Source organism: Seriola dumerili, unplaced genomic scaffold (assembly GCF_002260705.1).
Source record: "Seriola dumerili isolate Sdu_G_001 unplaced genomic scaffold, Sdu_1.0 BDQW01000236.1, whole genome shotgun sequence".
NCBI lineage: Eukaryota > Metazoa > Chordata > Actinopteri > Carangiformes > Carangidae > Seriola > Seriola dumerili.
Window position 1 is genome coordinate 530511 of NW_019174491.1, and position 21542 is coordinate 552052.

Consider the following 21542-nt stretch of genomic DNA (forward strand, 5'->3'; position numbering starts at 1 on the left):
TCATGTGACAGACGCGGACCAATCAGCACGGGGAGATAAGGAAAGGGGCGTGGTTTGAAACTGAAGTTCTTTTACCGTAATACTCAGAGTAGAACAAGAAAGAGTGCGCAGTCATTGGACACAGTTGAGGAAAAATGAATCAGGACAGACTTTCAACCTTATTGTTCCGTTGTTTTAGCAGCAAATAATTAAACTGTTGATGAAACTTTATTTGTAAAGCTGCTAATGTTTTAAACAGTAGATAAAACTTTATTGATAAAGCTGAGAACAGCTGCGGTAAGAGGAGCTGATCACTATCTGTGTCAAAAAGAGTGCGCAGTCCTGGATCTGAGCCGTTATTACGGTAAAATCAAAAGGCAACGATTCGGAAAATTAAAACCGATACTTAGCATCTCTTATCTAACAAATATTTCGATACACACTACTAATATTATTATTACTTTAATTATACTAATAATACTAGTATTGATCATAATACTGACCGTACATCATAATGACGTTACATTACATTGAAACAAGACACCACTGTAGTTGTTTTATCTCTTTGTGGTTGTTTTTTTCCCGCTTCATGGTCATTTTGCTTGTCTTTGTCATTTTGCTTGTCTTTGGTTTCTTTGAGTCTTAAAATTATACTTAAATTATATGATAATACAACGTTTACACATAATTATTCCTGAAATACTCAAAACAGCTTCACTGTTCATACACAAGATGGCAGCACAGGCTACAAACAGGGTTGATAAGTAGTGGAACTGGTGTAGGGTGATTTTTAAATAATTAATATAACATACAGTATATCACACTGTATACAAACAGACAGACTATACTTCTTATTTTCTTTAAGTTTTATTTGAATTAACCAATTCTTACAAACACAACTAACAACTCTAAGTCAAATAACCATTTTTCTATATGGAGCAGGTCTTTGAAAGGAACATCCTGGGGAATTATCAGGAAGGTACAGACCTCTGAAGTTTAGTTTCCCCACATAAACGTCTAAATGTGGTTTCAAAATGTTCTCAACACTGTCAGGAAGAACGTTTGTTGTTTGTAGTTTTTTATTTTTTATCTTGCTTTATGTTTTCTTTGCTTTGTAAAGTGTCCTCAGGTGTCTTGTAAGGCACTTAAAAGTAACTTGTATTATAATTATTTGTATTAAAGCCTTGGAATAAAGAATTAGACATTACATAAGTTGAGAAATGTCAATATATAATGGTGGCTTATTTATCTTTATTATAGATACTGTTAAAACCTGGAAAATCATGTTAAACTATTTCATTTATCAGATCTGTAGCTGGACAATTACTGAAAAATAATTATCAACTTTCAGTCAAATCCAAACAATCGATTCAATTGTCAAAACTTTTCATAGAACATGAGAATTTGACCTGTAGTTTTGTGTGTAATGTTCAACAGTGGCACACAGTTCACTGCAGTTAACATTAATTAGATTATTTCATGTGGTTTTGTATTTACTTGTTCTACAGCAATATATAAATAGTATCAATAAAAATACTCAGATCAATGTTTGGATATAATTTACCTTCCTACCAGCAGCTCTGACTCCTCCATCCACAAAACATCAATCATCACACCGACACGGAGGTAAAAGTTCACTCACTTTATATTTAACAAAAAGAAAAAAAATCAGCATTTCATCAGTTACAACAGCTTATGGTGGCAGCTGGATGGGCTGTACAGGTCCATCGGATACTCTGGTTTACAGGTAAAGCAGTCATCGTATAAAAACGTAGAGTTAGTGGAAATTAAATGAACATGACGAACCAAATGTTGGTCATCTCCACAAACGTCCTCGCAAAGCACCATGGGATCAAAACGGATGAAGGACATTTAAAAAAAAAAAAAAAAAACGACACAAACTTCTGTGATTCCTGTTTGAACCTCCGAGAAAAACCTGGAGACAAAAGTGCTTTTTTAAAAAAAAAAAAAAAGAAAAAAAGAAAATGACTCAGCCTTTTTCAATCTTTTTACATTTCTACTTTCTTTGACCTTTTTCACCCATGTTCCTCACAACCTGTACAAAAAGTCCAAGCTCAGACCGTCGACTCTAACGACACGGAGGCGTTTGATTCGTCTCGGTTCTGTCTGATGACGTCTGTGTTTTTATTTGTACCTTCAAACCAAACGAAGCTTTGACAGAGTCTGGAGGGACGAGATTCTGGTAAATGAATCCAGTAAATGAACAGAGCATTGACGGAGCAGAAGCATTGAAATTTTAAGATTTTTAGTTGTAAAAGTTAGAATTAAATTTCTGTTGAGATCATGATCTTGTTGATTTTTGATGGTCAGATAGTTTCAGATTTCAATCAAAATGTCTGTTTTATCTACACAAACGTCTTATATTTAATATTTTGCGTCTAGTGGAAAAAAAGTTTTGGTATTTACCAAAACTGTTATTGTATCAGGATTAATAACCAAACATTTAAAAATTTTAAATGATACCCAGCTCTTCACATCAGTAACGTTACTGCTCTTAATTTAACATCATTTACACCATCATAGCTTTTAATTTCAATAAGATGATTTCTGGATTCCATCAAGTTCTTATTTTGGATCCTTCAAATATTAAAATCAGTATGTAAAACTCAAATTACTTAATTTTATCACCATGTTTTAACATTTCAGATTCAGAGTAACAGCTGTTACCTGTAAATTCACAGAAAAAAAACTTTTCCAGTTCACGCACAAAATATAAAGAGTAAATTATTAACTTGAGGGAAAAATTAGTTAATTTGAGGCTTGATGCTTTTAAACTGAAGGAACAACAAAAACAAAAACCCGTCACCATCCAGACTCTGAAAAACCTGATGTTACCATGTTTCACCACGTCGGCCATCTTTTTTTTGGACTCTTCTAAAACACACAAACCAAACGTCCACCTTAACACAACAGTTCACTCCAGCTGCTCGACAACGACGACGTTTTGTACCAGAAATCAGTTAAAAAAATAAAAGTCCTGTAAAGTGCAGTTAGCGAATGAGAACCTCTCCCAAAAAAAACAAACAAAAACAAAAAAAACCAAAAACGGTTTAATCTGATGTGTGTGTGTGTGTGTGTGTGTGTGTGTGTGCGCGCGCAGTCGGCCTTTGACACACCTGGGTGTGTCGGTCAGTGATTGTACCACAGGTAGCTCTCAGCTGGTGGACAGGTGTGGGCAGATGTGGAGGACGTACGGAGGCAGCAGAGAGACAAAAATATACGTTCATGACTTTTGGCATCGTCACTGGTTTGTAGTGGTTTGAGTTTCTGACGTTTTACATTTTTTGATTTTCTGCACAATCTGAGCGAGCCTCAAAATATCACTGCACTGTAGAAAATTGAATTTTAAATCCCTAAAATCTGATTCTCTTTAACAAATCCAGAAAGATAATTTAAAATCTTCTTTACATAAAATAAAGACAATGACTGACGGGTCCAAGACAATAAACTGTGAACAGAAATTAACATCTTGTGCTCAAATAATTATATTTTGTGTAATTATCTTGTGTGAATAAGATTATTAAAATCTCACACTTCAGCACTTTAAGGACTCCGTACATTTGTTTGTCAATATTGACGATTGTTTCTGGAGAAACAGGAAGTCGAATCATCTCAACCAGATGCTGCAGTTTTTCAACATTTCAAAACAGTCAGTGAATAATTTGAACTCAAACTAAATGAGTTATTTTGTCGTTGACTCCTGTTGAACAGCTGAACATCAAACACTGAATGAACATTTAATTTGGTCAAATTGATTTTAGATTGTTTTCTATTTAATTTAATTGCTGAATATTTGTTTTCAGACATTTAACATTTGACAAATTTGTAGAAAACGTGCAAAAATTTTCCAATTACATGTGAAAAGTTGAGATGACACTGAGCTCCTGGTGTCGCCTTCTGTTTTGGCGTTTTGTAAATATTACACTGTCAAACATCAGAGTATGAAATTCAAATTTTCTTAAAGGGGCAATGTTTCTTTAAATATCTAAAAATTCCTCCACAGACTGAGACGATGGTTTCTGTGATTTCAATGTGAGAAATAAAAGGAAAGAAGCTCTTAGTGAGATCGGGACTCTGAACATGGAGATATGTCGGAGACGTGTTTGCTTGTAAAGCGTTAGATTGTCTTCAGATTCATGCTGGTGTCGTATTTTCTCTTTGACCTCAGGGCGGGAAACACGGCGACGCTCCTGCGACGATCAGAACGAGTCGTCTGGTCGTCACGAGAAAGAAACAAAAGACAAAAACAGATCCATAAAAAACAAAAACAAAAACAAGATTGTTGACACGAGCGTCGTCAAGGCAACAGAGTCGACGCCGCCTCAGGCTCCACCTCTGGTCCCAGCTTCAGCTTCAGGGTTTTCTGCCGCCACACGGTTAGAAAAGATGATTTTGGCACAAACAGTCCTTCAAACATCAGGATGACTCGACACGAACAGACACTGAAACCTGGATATGTTCTTCGATTTGACTGATCTGAGATTGTCGCCGTACGTTTGGACTGATATTCTGTAGAAAAATATAATGAGGCAATATAAAAAAAGACGGAATGAAAAGTACTGCAAGAATTCAATGGATAGATTTACAATGATTTTTCTATATAGCTTATAAATACGTTATCTACACAATATGTGGTACAAAAATACTATAGAGCATTTAGTGGGCACTGGATTTCCTTTGTGTTTTTTTTCCTCGAAGTAACAACAACAACAACATAAAAATAAAAAAAAAAAAGATATGAAGATGTGTAACTGGTCAGGCACAAGGTCGAGTTCTTGGTGGGAAACGCTGCTTCCTCCACGTGTGAAGAGACGGGGATTAAAGAGCAGAAGAAGAAGTAACATGAGGAGGAGGAGGAGGAAGATGATGCTCCCTGCTGTGCAGCTTTGGGTCGTCTCCGTCGCAGTCGTTTTGGTTTAAATCCTGTCTGAGCTTCATGGTGATGAAGACGATGTCTGGATGTGAGTCGTGCTGCAGCGACCGGATCTCGAACGTTTAGTGGAAACTTGTTTTAGTGTTTGTACGGAGGCCCACAGGGGACAAAAGGAGGTCTGGGTCGCTTCTCGCAGACGCCTGTTGGCTTGGTGTTTTCACACGTCATGTGCTCTTGTCCTCTCTGGGCCTCCGTAACGTTCAGTCCTGGTCTGATCGGCTGATAAATATGTGCCTCAGTGTTATTGCTTCAGCTCAGACCTGGTCCTGGTCTTCAGGACTCACATCCAATCAGACACGATCCTGATCCTCTGATGACGAGGTCGTCAAATCAGATCAAAGACCCAGAACCGCGTCCTCAGCCGGCCCCTCCCTCCTCGATCCAGTTCACATGGTAACTACAGACAAGATGGCTGCCGGGCGGCGCAGGCGGAGCTCTTCCTGTAGCTGTGGATGTTTTTCATATTTGGCATCAGATAAGTTAAAACGTTTCACCGTGTGCTTCGTGTCCTTCAGCCTCTTTTCTCCTGCTTTAAGGCAACTTATATTTGTGATGATTTTAATAAAACCTTTTCTTAAAAAATGTACAAATTTCTTAATACAAACCTCCATCATCAGTAAACACTGTATAGAAAATATATAAATATGCTTTTCTCTTTTTCAATGTACAAATGTTCTGCAGCTCCGTTTCTCTTTGTCTCCTTTTTGTCTCCTCCGCTCGCGTCAGTCTCTCTTTCCCATTTTTAACCTCATATATGCACAATTGCTATTTACAGTGAGGGGGCGGAGCTGTGTTGAGGGGGGCGGGGCGTTTGGCTCACGAGGAGTCCGTGCAGGGCGACGGCGGCGGCGGGTAGAGGTGGTGGGAGTAGCTGCGCTCGGTGTAAGGCGACGGTGGGCAGCTCTCACAGTTCTCCTCCGCCGACAGGTACTGGCTGCGGGGCGTCGGCGGCGGCGGGAAAGGCTCCGAGTCGTAGTTGAGGTCGCTGGTGTAGCCCTTGGCGGCGGCGGCGGCAGAGGCAGCGGTGCTGGACTTGAGCGGCGCCCGGCGTCCAGGTGTGTAGTCGCTGTCGCACACATCAGTGCTGCAGGGGGTGGTGGGCGGGGCAAAGTGGCGGTAGGTGTAGGGCCGGTAACTAAGAGACGGAAACAACAACAATTAACAAACTGACACTGGATCAGCTGCTACAACAACTTCATTATTCTGAGTAAACAGCTGTGGGCGGGGCCAGCAGAAAACACCTGTTGTAGACACGCCCACCAAAACAATCCAACTTCTGTTTAAATGAAGCTTCATGTAGAATATTTTCATCTTCATCTTCCCGCCAAAACAAAGTGAATTTATCTCTTCCTGATTCCCTCAGCTGACCTGCGGCTGCGGCGTGATACAGTGCGCTCTGCAGGAGTGAAAGGAGTGGAAAGGGTTGTTTTGGCGGGAAGATAAAGACTGAAAATCTTCTACATGGAGCTTTGTTCAACAGATGTTGGATTGTGTCTGTGTGCGTCTTTTAAAAGTGTCTAAAACAGGTGTTTTGTTCTGGCCCCGCCCACAGCAGCTCATCACTCTGCTGGTGTACCTGTGCTCCTGCTGCTCTAACCTGACTCTACTGACTGAACACGGCGACCTCACACAACCCCACGGCTAACAACCCGGACTGTCCCTGTAGACTTTAAATAAATATGGAGTTTTAACGTTGAACAAACTGAACTTTAATCTGAATAAAGGAAAAGTTCCACATTTTGGGAAACACAAACTTTCTTGACGGAGACAGAAGAGTGAGATCAGTCTGGACGGCTACACCTCCACCTGTGGGTGACGTCACAGAGGCTACGTCCATCTGTATTTAGTCTGTGGTTTCATTACGTAAAGGAAGATGTTCAGACTGATTCCACTCCAGCCAGCAGCCAGTTAGCTTAGCTTAGCATAAAGTCTGGAGTCACAGCTGTGTGGTTAACCCCCATCCAGCTGTTCTAAAGTTCACTGATAAACATGTTATATCTCTTCTGTTAGACGTGAAGAGATAAAAAATCAAACATGTCTTCATCTGTTTCAGTGTCTGACTTGTTTTTCTGTCTCTGTGGAAACTGTTTCCACCCAGAGCCGAGAGCTTGTTTCAGTGTCATAAAGTGAATTAAAAACATGAAACCAGAGTCATGAGCAGCAAAGTTAAAGAGAGAAAACACTTCAGGAACTAAACGTCCCGTTTTAAAACACGGCGGCGCTTCAGAGTCGTGTTGGTGTTAATTCACTGTTTGACTGGTCAGTCGTGTTCAGAGCAGCAACTGCATTTAGTCTCTTTAGTGGAAACACAAGTGAAGGCTCTGGACTTCCTGGAAGAGTTCCTTTAGCCCCGCCTCTTCCCACAGGAATCTAAACACACTTTCACTTTCCGACATAAACGACCTCGGCTGCGAGCCGAAGCCGACATCAGACTCAGTCAGAGTGTTTCAGGTTTCAACACGAACAGAGAGAAGAAAACACTCGGGGGGATTGTTGTAAACGTTCACATGTGCTGCAGGAATTCATCCAAGACCCAGATCCTGCAGCCGGATCACATTTCCAGAGCAGATCCAGGACTCTGGTCCTGAACGCACAGAGGAGGAGCGGTGGTTACCTGTAGGACCTGTGTGTGGAGGGACTGTTGGACGAGTAACCGAACTCCATGGTGTACTGAGAGCGAACGGTGGCCGGAGACGGAGGAGGATTCAGGATCTGAAACAAAGGAAATGTTGATGTCAAGATATAAATCTGTAACGAGGAGACAAGAAATCACAGGACGAGGAAACTGAACCGTTTCATATGAGACGGACTGACACAGAAAACTGATGTTATACAGGCAGAAAGGAAAACGTATATACATATATATATATTTACACTGTGTATTATAAAGTTATTTCCTTTTTGTTGTTATTTTTCTGAGAAATAAAGGATCAAAGTTCATCAGATGAACTCGTGTTTTGATCATGTGATGCTGTCAGTTGTTTTTGCTGTTGTTATTGTGTCTTTACATCACCGTCACTGTGTCAGCGTTGTGTTTTCAGTCTCGGACTCTCAGATCTGCAGTGTGTGGTGGTTTTATGAAAACAGCCACAAACATCAGCTTCATGCTCCGTGTAGGAAATATGTCAAACTGCATCATTTCCATTAAATGAATCAATACATTTAAAAATGAACTAGACAGACTCCGCTGTGTGTGGAGAATTCAGGATTAAAACATGAACAACGAGCCTGATAATTAACGTGTTTGATTGATCGATAATATAATAATTATGAAAACTGAGACAAAGTTTAAACTCAGTTTCTGATTCACTGAAAGAACAAATGAAATATTTATTATGATTCATCCATTAATGGAAACTCCTCTTTTATTTTGAAATGTTTCCCTGAGGAAGACAGTGGCGCTGATGACGAGGAGGTGTGACATCATCACGGTCTGGACCCTCAGCAGCTAATCAGTGTGAAGCACTTCCTGTGTGTCTCACCGGGGGGAAGTAGGTTCCCTTGGTGCTGGACGAGCTGCTGGACGACGCTCCGGTGACGTGGGCTCGGTCGTACGGAGGTCCGCTGCTCCCACCCATGATGCTGAGCGAGCCAATCACGGACTTCCCTCTGGACATACCTGCACAGGTGTGAAAACAGACGTTAGCGTGGTGTTCATCTGAAGAAGAAGAGACGCGACGGGGTGCGTTTGTTTCGTGCGTCTGACCGGGCAGCGAGCTGGACAGCGAGCTCGGGTGCGGCACGTATCCCAGCGGCACCGACGACGGCCCGTGAACCACGAAGTCGTTGGTGACCGTCTCGCCGTCGTCCTTCATCTGCGGACAGAGGACGCGCTGACACACGAAGTACACGGCGCCCACAACAAACAGCGCCATGACCACGCCCACGATGGAGCTGATGGTGTTGTTGGGTGGAGGAGGCGGCTCCTCGGTCGCGTCTGACACCACAGAAGAAGAAGAAGAAGAGACGTTAAAACACAAACAACCCGTGGGACACATCTGGACGTGCAGATGTGGGCGTGTTCGGACTCACAGCAGCCGTTCTCGTCGGAGCTGTCCGTACAGTCCACGTTGTTGTCGCACTTCTTGTGTTTCCCGATGCACTGTCCGTTAGAGCAGGTGAACTGGTCCAGAGGACACCGCACTGCAACACACACACACACACACACAGCGTCAGCACATCTGGCTCCCACATCACCTCTGACCCTCCAGATGTGGGACAGGTGAGGGTGTTACCTGTCACACCTTCACACTTGTTCTCGTCGGAGCGGTCCTGACAGTTGAACTCTCCGTTGCAGCGGAGGCTCAGGTCGATGCACTGGCGGCTGTCGCACTGGAACTCGGACTCGGAGCAGACGGGACAGTCCTCCTCGTCGCTCTTGTCGTCGCACTCGGCGTAACCGTCGCAGCGCCACGCCTGAGGGATGCAGTCCACCTCGCCGGACGTGCAGGAGAACTGCTCCGGGGAGCAGGTGGGGGGCTCTGAGGACGACACACACACGCAGAGGGAGACTGTGAGCTTCAGCCCTGTGAAAGCTGAGTAAGGGGACCTTGAGTCGAGGTCTCTCACCTCCACAGGAGAGCTCGTCCTGCAGCAGCACCAGGTGGACGGGACACGAGCAGCGAGTCGTCCCGTCGCCCTTCACGATGCAGATGTGTGAGCAGCCGCCGTTGTCCCAGGTACACGGGTGTTTACCTGGACAACAAGGTCACAGAAGGTCAGGTGAGTCCGTTTAGGTCGACAGGAAATCATCCTGCTCCATGTACGAAGGCGTTGGCGATACGGAGGCTAAACAATGTGCCAATACTTCAAAAAGATCAATTTGATTTACAACCTTTATTATAAATATTCTTTGACTTATTTTATTTATTTCTGTTTTGCAAACGACCCACCGGTCGGAACCACTGGTCTCATTCTGCAACAACCAAAGGAGACGGATCCTCACAACATATTGATCGGATGTAAAGATCCCAGACATGTATTGATTTAACTTCCTCACACTGACACCAGGTTCTAAGTCCCAGCATTAGTCTGCAGTAAAAGAATGAAAGTATTCCCCAGTGGATGTGTGGTGAGTTCAGGGGCAGTGTCTCTGTGGTGACTCACTGTACTCCCTCATGTCCAGCTCGTGGACGGCGTGGATGTCGCTCAGGTAGGCGATGCGCGCCTGGATCTTGGTGCGTCCCTCTCGCGTCGTCTTGTCGATGCGCTCGATCATCTGCTGCTGCTTGTCGATCCAGTACAGGTGGTTCCCGAACACCGTCAGCCCGACCGGCTGCAGGATGTTGGAGTCGGCGATCACGATCCGATTGGCTCCTGGATTTTCAAAATAAAACCACCGGGGAAAAAAACAAAACAAAAACAAGGTTGTAGGGCAAAAAACTTCAGGAAACGAGGCAACAAAAGGGGTGAGAAACTGAGGGTGAGGCAGGAGGGGAGGCAGGAGGAGTGGACAGTGACACACCGAGGTCAGCTACAGAATAACAACCATTAATAAATAAAAATTAATATATAAATCAATAAAACCTTCAGACACATCTGGAGATACAGATGCTGATTCTCAGGTCAGGAGGAGCAGCTGAAAGCTCAGGGAGGAGTAAGTGAGTTTACTCAAAGGTCCAGACGAGACCTTCAAGCTGTTACTGTGGTTCCGTTAAAGAACATGTTCAAATAAATATTAGTGCAACATGGAAACAGTTCATAGTAATATTTAATTATTTACTTTGAATTTACTTTGTTCGTTATTAAAACTCCATTATTTGTTCCTGTGATCACGTGTTCATGTGATCACGTGTTCATGTGATCATGTGATCACGTGTTCATGTGATCACGTGTTCATGTGACTGTGATCACGTGTTCACGTGATCATGTGATCATGTGATCATGTGATCACGTGTTCACAGCCTCCAGTTTAAATACGATACAGAGTCACGTTAATGTTTTTATTATTGCAGTTAAAATCTAGTTTCTTACATTAGTGAACTGAGACACATGAACTCAGAGATTTATCAGCTTCTACATGAACGAACTCCAACTGATGATTTCAGTGGTTCAACTGTGACACCAGCAGGTTTCTGGTCCTGGTCCTGGTCCTGGTCTGGACTGGACTGGACTGGACTTAGATCTACTGTCATTACTTCCTGTTCCTGTTGTTGATGTAACCGTCCTGGCGGAGAATCACAGGAATGTGCTGAGCTCCAGGCTCGAGGTCAACGACCTTTACATCAGGTTATTGGTTTATTTACAAAGAACCAGAGACCAGAACAGCTGACTCTGCATCAGCCAATCACATCTCAGTCTGATGAGGGAGGACGCTGTGTGAACCTACCAGACCACTGAGCGTATGGATGGTATTGATCATATTGATGGTATTGATCATATTGATGGTATTGATTGTATTGATCATATTGATTGTATTGATGGAATTGATCTAATTGGTTGTATTGATCATATTGATCATATTGATCATATTGATGGTATTGATTGTATTGATCATATTGATTGTATTGATGGTATTGATCTAATTGATTGTATTGATCATATTGATCATATTGATCATATTGATGGTATTGATTGTATTGATGGTATTAATTGTATTGACGGTATTGATTGTATTGATGATATTGATGGTATTGATCATATTGATGGTATTGATTGTATTGATCATATTGATTGTATTGATGGTATTGATCTAATTGATTGTATTGATCATATTGATGGTATTGATTGTATTGATGATATTGATGGTATTGATTGTATTGATGGTACTGATTGTATTGATCATATTGATGATATTGATTGTATTGATGGTATTGATCATATTGATTGTATTGATGGTATTGATCTAATTGATTGTATTGATGATATTGATGGTATTGATTGTATTGACGGTCTCCAGCCCCTGCAGGTCCCTGATGTAACCCCGTACGGACAGCGAGGTGACTCACCGGAGAGGTCGCTGCTCTCGATGCGGCGCAGGTCTGAGTCGACCCAGAACAACTTCCCCACCTCGTTGTCGATGGCCAGAGCGACGGGTTTCCCCAGACCGCTGAAGAACAGAACCTCGCGCTCTGTCCCGTCCAGTGCCGCCCGCTCGATCTTCGGGGAGCGCTCCAGCAGGTTGGTGAAGTACATGTACCTGCAGGAGACGAGGAGGTTCAGTTAGACCCACAAGTTCAAACCGCTTCAGAGGATCTGAGTCTCGCTGGATGTTTGTCTCTGGCTCCGGAGGAACCAGAACATCTGCAGAATTCATTTGTCAACCACACAACGACCCAGAGATCGCCGCACGAACCCCGGCCCGAAGGAAACCCTGCAATTACAGCTCCAAACAAGTGAGTCGGCACCGCCGAGCCACGCCGGGCTTCAAGAACCTCACGGAGAACAAACGAGAGAACAAATGACGGAGCGATCGGGAACCAGAACGCTGCAGGACCGTGAGGGACACGGTTCACACAGGAACATCTGACGCTCTTTAAAGCTCCTGCGGCTCATTTAAGATCCGACTGAAGAACAAAGAGTCATTCAGGTGATGGCGTCTTTCCACGTCCTGGAACAGCCAGGTAGCTGTGAGCCAATCAGAGCTTTCCTCTCACCCCCCCCACATGTAAATAACCAGAGTCACCGCCTCTGCCACTCAGATACATCCCTGTCAGAAAATATTAACCGTTTGTGTTAAGTCTTGAAATTATGGCTTTGTGAGGTCACACTGACCTTGACCTTTGACCTTTGACCCCCAAAATCTAATCACTTCGTCCTTGACTCCTAATGAATGTTTGTGCCGAATCTGAATTAGTTCCTTCATGGCGTTAGTGAGACATCGCGTCCACGAGAATCAGACGGACAGACAACCTGAAAACAACATGGCTGCCGCTCTGACAGCCGCTGGCGTGGAGACATGATGAATAAAACAGGAAGTGTGCGCGCTCTGACTCGGCTGCGGACACTCACCCTCTCTCTGGGTTGACGACGATGGCCCGGGGCTTGTCGTGCTCCCCCCGCAGCACCACACCCACCCTGCTGCCGTCCGTGCGGGTGACGTTGATGACGTTGGTGACCTCGCTGGTCCAGTAGATGAAGCGGCTGTAGATGTCGATGCTCAGGTCGTACAGCTGCAGGCCCTGGCTGGCTCCGCCCACAGAGCTCGACACCACAGTCATACTCTGAGTCAGAGACAGACACAGACACAGGTCAGGGGGGGGGGGGCAGTGTGAGTGTCATGCGTAACAGAGATCAGACGCTCACCTGGTTCCCGTCCTCCTGCGCTCGCCGGATCACGTTCTGCTTGGAGTCGATCCAGTACAGCTGTTTGTCCAGAGGGTCGTAGTCGATGGCGCGGACGTTCCTCAGGCTGTGGATGGGCAGGATGATGTCGGGACTCTGCTGCTCGTCGATCACCATCCGGTTGATGGCGGTTTTCTGACTGAACAGCAGGAAGGAGGTGGGAGCTGAGAGACAGAGGAGGAGAGACGCCGTCGTTACATCACCAGAGGAAATAAACATGTTCAGGTCGTCCCGACAGACAAACAGACAAACACTCAGGTTCATGTCAGTAAACGTCTCGTCTGTGATTAAATCTGAAAAAATCACAACAGAAGTTTTGTCGAGGTCTGTCTCTCTCCACCTGAACAACAGGATGATGATTGTGTTCTGACTCAAAGGTCATAAAACTTACTGGGAGATTTCGGCCTCTGAGAAGCAGCGTGAACACAGGAGGAAGAGAAACACGACAGAAGTGGAAGCACGAAAACATCTGGAGTACTAAAAATATAAAAGTATATTTAACTAAAACTCTTCTGAGCGACTGGAGCAGCGACGATCTGACAGTTAACTGAGGAATCAGTTTTATCTGCTTCAACAGCTGAGAGAACCGTGGAGAACATCTGTTTACACCTTCTCAACATCTGGATAGAATCAGATCTTAACTATGTCCATCAGGTCAATGCCGTCTGTCTGAGACCTTCTGGTTTATGAACTGCAGGTTAAACCGTGGCGTAACGCCGTCTCACCGCTGCACGTCTTGTTGTCGAAGTTGAGGGAGAAGTGGGCGGGGCAGCCGCAGACGAAGCTGCTGACGGGCACGGCGAGGCAGAGGTGGGAGCAGTGTCCGTTGGTGGAGGCGCAGGCGTTCCAGCCGCCCTGTCTGGACGAGTGAAACACCAGGATGTCCATGACGTAGTCCAGGTGGCCCTGGATGACGGTGCGGTTCTGACCACTGGTCTTGTTGGCGCGCTCGATGCTGCGCTGGCTCCAGTCGGTCCAGTAGATGTAGTCCTGGTACTGGGTGAGGCCGAACGGGTGAGGGAGGTCGTCGGCTATGACCTCACGCTCCTGACCTGAAGGAGGGAAACAGACGGAGGAAGAAGAGGAGGAGTTAATCACGTTGACAAATATTCACTGGAAACTTCATTCCAACAATTAACAAAAGAATTAATTAAACATTCATTAAAGCTCCTCCAGTGTAAAGGTCTGTGTCCATGTGTAGTGTGATTATAGATCAGCTCTAGCTTCTATATTAATACTGTGAAAGTATCAAAGCCTCAGTCCACAGAGAAATGCACACAGCCTGTATTCAGAAACTGAGCCTTAAAACCAGCCGTCAGGACTTCTGGAACTTTGTGATGTCACAACAAAGCAGTCACCAAGCCCCGCCCACCTGGACCCACCATCCAAACAATTTTGAAATTATTATTATTATTGGCCCGTGAGTTAAACACACCAGGTTTGGGGCTTGTCTCCACATTAGAGGGATCACTGCAGTGAGCTCATGAACTATTTCATCAGCAGATCGTTTCAGAAAAGTTTCACACTTTTCAAAACTTTTTAAAAATGTTAAGATCATGTGACGATGCAGCAGAGCTGCTTGGTTCAGCCTTTTCCTAACTGGAAACACACAAAGAAAGTGAGAAACACGAGACCTACATCTCTCAACTTCTCCTCTTTTCTACTAAAATCTACAAATGAAAAGAGCGAACCGGATCAGAGCCAGGTGTCAAACTTTACGCTGCCATAGAGAAGAAGCTGAGAAAATAATAAAGGCCTCTGGTGCAGCACACATCTGCCCAGAGAGGCTATTTTCTGTCCTCGCCGCCCCGCGCCAACACTGAGGCTATTTTCCTGCACACAAAATTGGTAGTGTTGTAAGAGCAGTGTGAGCGTGTGCAGAGCCCGGAGTCTAATAGCAGTCTGGTTTGAGGAGTTTTGTGTGAGGAATTATTTTGGTCCTGGTCTTCGTCCACCCACGTGCTGAGAGGGAACACTTCAGGACACAGCGACACAGCACAGCAGCTTTTGTTTCAGCTGCACTTTGAAGTTTCCTCCCATAAATATAGGAACAGAGCGAGCGGCTAATGCAGAACATGAATCTGCTCCGTCATCCGAGAGCAGCGCTCATCATGTACGTGACCACATGGCTCGCAGCGGTTATATAACGCAGAGAAGAAGAGCGGCCACTGAGACAAACATCTCTGAACTCAGAAAACTCTGATTTCAGGCTGATTAGGAGGAAAGGCTCCACCCACACCACCACGTTACTATTATCCATCGCATCGCAGCTTCGTCTCATCCACATGAAGTTCTTGAAGACGTGATTTGATGTGGCGGTTTGGAAAGATGGAGTAGAGAGGGAAGCGAGGGGAAGAGAGAGGTCAGAGGAAACGACACAAACTGTCTGAAGTTTGAATCATGTCGAGCTGAAAAACAACAACAACAACAACAACGTCAGTGTTTCAGCATCTCAGCAGAGAGCGTCCAGTCTATACGTCACAGAGCAGACTCGACATGAGGAGACGGTTGGTTAACCAGCTAGTTAATGTAACTGGTTAAGAACCTGACGTTTCATTAATGTGCAGGATGAAGAGAAGAGGACAGATAACATCAGATACAATTTAAACAATTAAAAGGTTAAATTTTCTTAAAAGGGAAACAATTAGTTTCCCTTTGTTTTATATTTATATTTTTATATTTCATGATTCATCGATGGAATAATCGGTAGAATACTGCGTTACTAAAACAATCGACAGCTGCAGCGCTGATCTTATTATTATTATCATTATCATTATCATTATTTATCCATTTGAAGCTTCAGCTCTTTAAGTCTCGTCAGTGGACCGCAGCAGCATCATTAACACCTCGGTGACTTACAGTCACATCCAGCTGGTGAATTCATCAGAAATGAAAAGAGATCTAAAGTTCTCCTTTTCCTCCCTGTACTGAAAACATCCCGTGTGTGAACTGAAGCGTGATGTCATCATTACTGGACATTAACAGCCGAGACACAGACAGGACGCACAGGAGAGAATCAGCTGTTTGTCCACAACTGAACCAGGTGTGGCATCCTCGACCACCTGACCCACGTCCAGCCAATCGCAGCAGGCGATATCAAAAACACCTGTGCAATCAGTCGGGGACTCAAACCAATCACAGGCCTGTGTCCATGTTGTTGTGATTGAACAGATCAAATGTTTCCAGATTCTCGTGTGAAGGCGGCACGTGTTATTTCGACCTGTTGCCAAGGCGACGGCAATGTAAACACCTCACACAGTCATGGAGCAGGAATGCGGGCTCGCCTGCGTGAGATCGACCGGTGACGTGTTGAGCCCGGTTCAACTGGTTTTGAGTGTCGCTGGACCGGTTCCATTCAGACCAGTGACAGAGGAGCCGACGTCGGCCTGAACGTGGCCCAACGACGGCAGCAGGACCAGAGCCATAAAGACTACACACACGTAAAGACACAGGTGGACGGGTAACATCCGGGTAACCGGGTAACTAGTCACATGGTTAAAACGGGGCTGAGCGTCACGGCGGTTCAGTGGCTGAGATGTGAAACTTCCAGAGTTCGAATCCAGACACAGACATGAACTGATTCTTCCACAGTTACTGATACTGACTGTTAATTAAAGACAAGTGGCTCAAAAGGACTTAAAATATAAAGAAGCAGAAATCGTTTCATGTTTTCATTCTGTCAAAGAGAAATCAGCTTCACATGAATGATTCGAAATGTTTTACAACAACATTCATTCAAAAGTTCCACATTTTAAAACAGACTAAATAAAGAGTTTGGATTTTGTTATTTTTATATTTAGTTTGTTGCTTTTCGTAAATGATTTGTTTAATAGAAACAGTTCAAGTTAACCGGGTTAATGTCAGATAAGTGGATCCTTTAATTCAAACATCCACCTGGAGAAGAAGCTGGAGACGATCCCATTATTGATTACTGATTGATAATTACCGAGCATGTTGGAGGACTCGATCAGCGTGGTGTCCAGGTCGGTCCAGTACAGGCGCCGCTCTGCGTAGTCGATGGTGAGTCCGTTGGCCCGGCCCACGTCGGCCACCAGCGTGATGCGCCCCGTCCCGTCCATCGCCGCCCGGTCGATCTTCGGCTTCCCGCCCCACTCGGTCCAGTACATGTACCTGAGGAGAACAGGTGAACGCAGGTCAGGTCTTTGATCCACCGTCGCCGTAGTTACGCAGGTGATCAGTGTCTCACCCTTCAGCAGGATCCAGAGCCAGAGCTCGAGGACTGTCCAGGTCCTTCCAGACCAGGACCTGCCGGTGCTGCCCGTCCAGTTTGGCCACTTCGATGCGGTTGGTGCCGGTGTCGGCCCAGTACAGGTTCTTCCCCAGCCAGTCCACCGCCATCCCCTCAGGGTAGTCCAGACCGAACTCCACCACGTGCTCCAGAGCGCTGCCGTTCATGAAGGCCCGGCTGATGGTCTGTGTGTGTGTGTGTGTGTGTGTGTGTGTGTGTGTGGGGCAACAAAAGTTAAAGGTCAGATTAAAGGTCAGGAACAATAAGAAACTGAAGGCTGGAAAGGAGGAGGAGGAGAAGAAGAGCTGACCAGCTCCTCCCTCCCTCACCTTCAGAGTGATGTCGGTCCAGTAGATGCGGTTGTCTGTGACGTCGAAGTCGAGCGCCGACGCCTCCTTGACGCCGGTGAGCGGGATGGCCACGTTGTTGTTGTTGGTCTCCAGGGAGATGCGGCGGATGTCGGTGTGGCGGGAGAAGAGCAGGAAGGCCTCGGGGACGATGCAGGTCCTCATGTCGGCGATGAGCTCCAGGCCGATGGGACAGCCGCACTGGACGCCCTGAGGCTTGTAGAGGCAGAGGTGACTGCAGCCGCCGTTACTGTCCGCACACGGGTTCGTACCTGAGGACGGACAAAAGACAACACACACACTTTCAGCTCACGTGAAATACCTGAACATTTATTTTTACGAGTCAATGATTCTTCAAAATAAAACGTATTATTAATCTGTGAAATCTACAACAAAACCTCAGGAGGAGCCGAGACCCTGCTTCAACAGTTTGATCCTGTTTTCAGAGAGAAAAATAAAATCAAGGTTGAACTGAATGTTTCTGTAGAAAACAGACTCATCGACAGGAAACAGGAAACAGGATTCACTGTCAGCTGTCGGATCCAGTCCTACAAAGACTCGTTATCAAACCTCTGAGGAGACGACAGGAAGAAGACCAGGGGAGTCCAGAGAGGAGGCGAGGAATGAGAGAAATTCCCTCTCTGGTCTTCAGATCATTATCTCAGAGGTGGAGGGGGGAGGAGGGGGGAGGAGGGGGAGGAGGGGGAGGAGGAGTACAGCAGCTCCCATCAGTGGAGCTCCAGTGTTGAAATATTAATGCTGCCTTCTCCCAGTTCCACACACCCAGAACGGGCCGCAGGATGAAGAGGAACGTTCTACACACCTGAGAACCTGCAGAACCTGCAGCTCAGACACGGTGTGGTACCCGGCTCTCTAACAGCGCTCAGGGTCTGGGACTCACCGAAGGACTGGTGCACGTATGTGGCCTTGAGTCCCATGAGGTCCGGCAGCTGGTCGATGATGAACTCGCGCTCGGCGGTGCGTTTGTGGACGCGCTCGATGCTGCGGCGCTGCCAGTCCGTCCAGTAGATGTAGTCGCCGAGCAGAGTGAAGCCGAAGATGTGAGGAAGTTTGTCCTCCACCAGCACCCGTCTCCCTGACCCGTCCATGTTCATCACCTGAGGGACAGACAGGTGGAGAGGTGACACACTGAGCATGCCCAGAGGACGGCGACACACACTCACTCACTCACTCACTCTCACACACACACACACACACACACACAGCTATTCATAGAAACTGGATCTCTGCAGGTTTAAGACTCTGACTGGAACTGGATTAAAACACTGAAGATTTCCTGGAATAAAACTCAAAGAATTTAATAAGTAAATAGAGAAGAGTCACCTGTGATGACTCACCTGTGATGACTCACCTGTGTGCATCATTAAAACCACAGTGACAGTGAATATTAATTAGTGACTTTTGAAATTTATTTTTGCTGCTTTTCTTTATTTAAAAACATCGTCATGTTTTCGACTGGTGACCATGGAAACGAGGACAGTTAATGAGACTGAATTAGTCAATTAATCATGATCCTCACCCTCTCAATAAGTCAAAATATAAATCTATAATAACACAAAGCTGTCACATGTTTTGTTATGACTTTCTTTGTCACCAAATTAAGAGCTGATTATTCCTCCTATCAGAGCCTTCAGAATAAGAGTTTCTGTATTTAAAACCAGGACACACTGAAGGGAAGACGTCAGAGGACACACCGAAGACGTCGGAGCTGTATTTAAAACCGTCAGAGGACACACCGAAGACGTCAGAGGACACACCGAGGACGTCAGAGGACACACCGAAGACGTCAGAGGACACACCGAGGACGTCAGAGGACACACCGAAGACATCAGAGGACACACTGAAGACGTCAGAGGACGTCAGAGGACGTCAGAGGACACACTGAAGACGTCAGAGGACACACCAAGGACGTCAGAGGACACACTGAAGACATCAGCTTGAACATCAGTCTGGACAAACCAGACCTACGGGAGTCCACCGTGCTCCTGCTTTTACTTTGAAAAACTTAAGGACGCGGCGCGGCGCTGCTGAGAGCCTCCACATTGTGTTCCTCTGTGTGGACACTGAGCGTGCTCAGTGCGGCTCCGGCGAGCTGGCAGCACATCGCAGCGCCGCTAATTAGAAGCAACAGCCGGAGCAAACAAACAGCGGCAGCATATGGACGCCACATTTCTCCTCTTCCTCCCTCACACTCTGACGTCTCACTTGAGTCTCTACACTGGTCCAGAGACCAGGACCAGAGACCAGGACCGAGAGCCAGAAGAACTCAAGACCAGAGACCAGAGACCAGAGACCAGAGACCAGGACCAGAGACCAGAGACCAGAGACCAGAGACTAGAGACCAGGACCAGGACGAGGACCAGGACCAGAGACCAGAGACCAGAGACCAGAGACCAGAGACCAGGATCTCTGAAGGTCTCAGTCTAACTAACGATTATCTTCATCACTGAATAAATGAACGGTTTATAAACTCTTATAAACGAGAGAAGTTCCCGCCACAGTTTCCTAGAGGAGAAGTTTATTATTATTTATGTAAAACACTTTTTTTGTGGTTTTTTTGGTTAAAAAATGATTTAAACTTCAACTCATTTTGTTTGAATCCACTGGTGGTTGTGTTCAGATGCCTGGTGACGTCATGTGATTTAAGACTTCCTTTAAGACAAAGTATAAAACTATAATAGAAACCAGTGGAGACGACATGAGCTAGAATAATTGATCATTATATGACAGTGTGTAATGTCCTTGTGTTAATTAAATGTAATTAATTAAATGAAATGCACATGAACCTGATTATTAACATGTGAAGTTTCCTCAGTTTGTTCCAAAGGAATATTGGAACTAATACTGTTTACAGTTGTAACGATTAGTTGATTAATCAATTAGTCAATTGACAAAAATAATAATTATGCACCAATTTCAATATTAAAATAATAAATAAAAATAATAATCTTTTCTTCAACTTTTTCTCATTTAATAGAAAAATAATGAATCAATTTAATTGATGAATGAATTAACCGGGAGCTGCAGGTCTGGTTCACTCTGATTGATCCAGCTGATAATTGATAAACTGATCCTGGATCTGATGTCAGTCTGTGGAAACAAAGACAGACTGAAGTGTCCAGTGTTTCCTGTGTGCGACTCTTTGTGTGTCTGTGTTAAAGTGTGAACTCTGCTCAGATGTTTCTGAGACGTCGGCCGAGCGGAGAAATGTCAGGAATCTGAGGAAGAGAAAAAACTCAGAGATCGGCTCCTTTCACTGATCTACAGCGTGGAGCGACGCGATTCGCTGCTCCCAGAACAGCCCCTGCATGGCCGGCTGCCATCTTTCAAAACATCCTCCACACACACACACACACACACACACACACACACACTCTCTGGTGTGTATAAATATAAAATGAAGTTTCCATCCTCAGCTCGCGGCCTCAGCCAAAAGGTCTCCGCTGGTTTGGGAGTTGTGACCGCAGTGCGGCGACGGTTTCAGATTCTGGGTCTATTCTAAACAGAGCCGACCGCAGCTGGAGAGCACGCCGCAATTGGAACCAGATGTGGGATCTCGCCGCAAAAACCGGGTCCTCCGAGAAACCTCGAGGGGGGGGCAGCGGAGGCCCCTCAACCCCCCTCCGATCTGAGGGGCCCGCTGAGCGAGACCCCGACCACCACAACCACCTTTAAGAGGGACTGGAGAGGGGGCCGCATCTGAGGGGCT

General features: G+C 45.4%; 1 protein-coding gene across 1 annotated transcript in view; it reads right to left on the minus strand.

Moving 5' to 3' along the window:
• Positions 1–3103: 3103 nt before the first annotated feature.
• Positions 3104–21542, minus strand: part of lrp6 (LDL receptor related protein 6) — a 37439-nt gene continuing 19000 nt past the window's right edge. Inside the window, exons 8-23 of the mRNA XM_022755851.1 lie at positions 18714–18930; positions 17795–18084; positions 17424–17650; positions 17163–17347; positions 13942–14268; positions 13178–13380; positions 12884–13095; positions 11881–12071; positions 10040–10249; positions 9503–9628; positions 9178–9414; positions 8966–9076; positions 8640–8870; positions 8416–8552; positions 7548–7645; positions 3104–6068 (exon numbers count right to left, since the gene is read on the minus strand). Coding sequence (XP_022611572.1) covers positions 5750–6068; positions 7548–7645; positions 8416–8552; positions 8640–8870; positions 8966–9076; positions 9178–9414; positions 9503–9628; positions 10040–10249; positions 11881–12071; positions 12884–13095; positions 13178–13380; positions 13942–14268; positions 17163–17347; positions 17424–17650; positions 17795–18084; positions 18714–18930 — 3321 coding nt within the window. The 3' untranslated portion in view covers positions 3104–5749. The remainder of the gene's footprint in view (positions 6069–7547; positions 7646–8415; positions 8553–8639; positions 8871–8965; positions 9077–9177; positions 9415–9502; positions 9629–10039; positions 10250–11880; positions 12072–12883; positions 13096–13177; positions 13381–13941; positions 14269–17162; positions 17348–17423; positions 17651–17794; positions 18085–18713; positions 18931–21542) is intronic.